We start from the raw sequence: 2444 nt of genomic DNA on the forward strand, positions 1-2444 counted from the left end.
GTAGGTATATAAAAAGCAGGATCCTAACACACACACCAGCTGCACAGAAAGGGAAAAGGTGGAAGAGGAGCTAAAGCAAAAGTGAGAGCACACGGGCAGTTGTGCTGTCACATAGCAGCCTTCTCCCTTTAGTGGGGAGGTCTCAGGCTCACAGAGGCTGACATAAAAGACACACTTGCAACATATTTCAAAACCAAAGAGCGATGGATTTACAAGGCAGGTTGATTTTATGATGACTTTTATTGAAAAGGTACGCTGGGTTTAGGCAGATGCCTTTTAGCGCAGGAAAGTTAACACAGTGCCTAATTCAAGGAGACAGCCTGAGGAAGCAGTGCCGACAGGGGAGAGAGCTGCAATGTCTCTATTACTCTCCTCGGCGTCATAAAGAGAAGAGAAAAAAAATGGTATTCGTGTTGGTAGTTATAGAGAGGACGGGAGCACAAGGCACAGAGAAGAGGGGAAAGCAAACCTCAGGTGTAGTTTTCTTAAGAAAACAAAATGAAGCAAACCTTAGAACAAAGGGTTGGGTGGGAAAACACCCTCAGTTCATAAATTTTCACCAGACTTGAAGAGAACTGCTCTGTCTACCCACAGCCCAAAAGCTTTAAAACACAACTATTTTCTGGTTATATTCTATTATAGTAGATGAGAAGATTGCAGGGTGCAGCAGTCGTAGTCTACAAGTTCCAAATCAAGGCTTAGTTCCAACTATTAGTGAGGGTAGCCAGAGCCCAAAAAGGCACTTGGAGAACATGAGAAAGCTGTTCCTTAAGCGGAAATTAATAATAATTGTGAACATCATATATGGAGCAGTCACGTGGGTCAACCATATCTAGTCCTAAAAGTGGGCCCCTTAATAAGCATCCAGCAAACCTGTAAAATCCCAAGAGAAGTCAGCTTTCTAGCTTTGTGATTGCAAGGAAAATACAGCTGTTTGAAATGTTTTATGGTGATTGACGACACCTCTGTCCTGCTCTGAAAAATAGCCTGATATGGACAAGGGCTGAGGGTTGTGACAATCAAATCACGTGGGAGTTCACTGGATGTGACACAATGGAAAAGCTAAAATCTAATACTGAGATCAGAGAAACATAATGAGGACAGCAGAGGGAGGAGGGATGGATGAGTTTCTTCAGGCCCCCCAAATTCCCTTGGAACGTACACTTTCCAATGAAATGACATTCACTCCAGGTGCCTATATGGCACCCCTCTTCACTCCAGAGTCCCCAGGGAATAAGCTAATCATCCCCTGCAGAGAAAGGTATTGTGGAGGCCAACTTGCTACCTTCAGGAAAACATTTCCTACAGAACTCTCAATGCTTACTGACAAGAGACAAGTAAAGGTTAGAACTCCACGGCTATGGAATGGGAAGGAACTGGCCCTTCCCACTACTAGGAACGGGAAAAAGGCCACGACCTGTTGAACACTACTGTAAGGCAGGGTTTACTGGGGGTAGGGAAGGCTCACACCGAAGTACTTACATCTGTCATTCCGGTCCTCTGGGCTAGATGAAGCTTCTCGATCCGAAATGAGGCCGGAGACAGCAAAAATCTTCTTCCCAGTGTCATCAACCTTAAGTGAACCGGGGGAACTAGATGGCAGCTGTGTCCCAAAGTCATATTCCTTGCCATCTGCATCTGAGAAGCGCAAGTGGGGAGACTCTGTGTCATGGCAGTTCTTCAGCCTCTTGGCGGGCGTGAAGGCCGACTGGTAACTCTCCCTGTCCTCATTGGAAGCAAAGGGGCGGAAGGCGCCGACACCACTGTGGTTCAGCATACTGATTGGAGTGCAATCTAGATTTGGGGGAGCAAACTGGGGGTGGAGATGTAGTAAAGAAGGGGGGAAATCTCGATTGGCAAACGTGCCCGGCACCCCACCCTGCCGATGGTACATCGAGGCAAAGGTGTAGGAACCGTTGGTGAATGGGATATGCACGTCCTTGTCTACTGAGACAGGTACACCAAAGGGCCGTGGCTGCTGACAAGGGATGGAAGCATCTCGGCTGGCCTCAGCCGTGGACGCCAGGACCATCAGCGCTGGGGATGCCAGCGGGTTGGGGAGGTAGGATGAGTTCTCCATCTTGAAGGCTGCCCGGTGTAAGTCCATTGGAGTTTCTTCCTATGGCCCGCGTCACACAAGAAGCAGTCTTCCCTGGGAGGGAGGCTGAGGGGCACCTTGGACCAGGGCAGGGAATGTCACTGAGGAATCATCCCCTTCTAAGACCTGCAGAAACAGCAAAGAGAAAAAAAGTGGAGGGAGAAAGGTTAGGGGGAGGAAAAAAGGGAAACCCCAGGTGATCGAAACACCATCCTTCTGGCTTACAGATGCTCAGGCAAGAGACACCACCGGCTTTAGGAGCCAGTGGGCAGCAGCATCAGACCATTTTCATTCAGGAAAATCAATAGACAACTTACTGTGATGTACGCGTAGCTGACTTTGGTCC

General features: G+C 48.3%; 1 protein-coding gene across 1 annotated transcript in view; it reads right to left on the reverse strand.

The window, feature by feature from the left end:
* RNF220 (ring finger protein 220) overlaps positions 1-2200 on the reverse strand; it is a 259191-nt gene extending 256991 nt beyond the window's left edge. The window contains exon 1 of the mRNA XM_015567539.1: positions 1483-2200. Within this exon, the coding sequence (XP_015423025.1) occupies positions 1483-2107 (625 nt within the window). The 5' untranslated portion in view covers positions 2108-2200. The remainder of the gene's footprint in view (positions 1-1482) is intronic.
* Between the last annotated feature and the right edge of the window lie 244 nt (positions 2201-2444).

This window comes from Myotis davidii, unplaced genomic scaffold (assembly GCF_000327345.1).
Source record: "Myotis davidii unplaced genomic scaffold, ASM32734v1 scaffold924, whole genome shotgun sequence".
Classification (NCBI taxonomy): Eukaryota; Metazoa; Chordata; class Mammalia; order Chiroptera; family Vespertilionidae; genus Myotis; species Myotis davidii.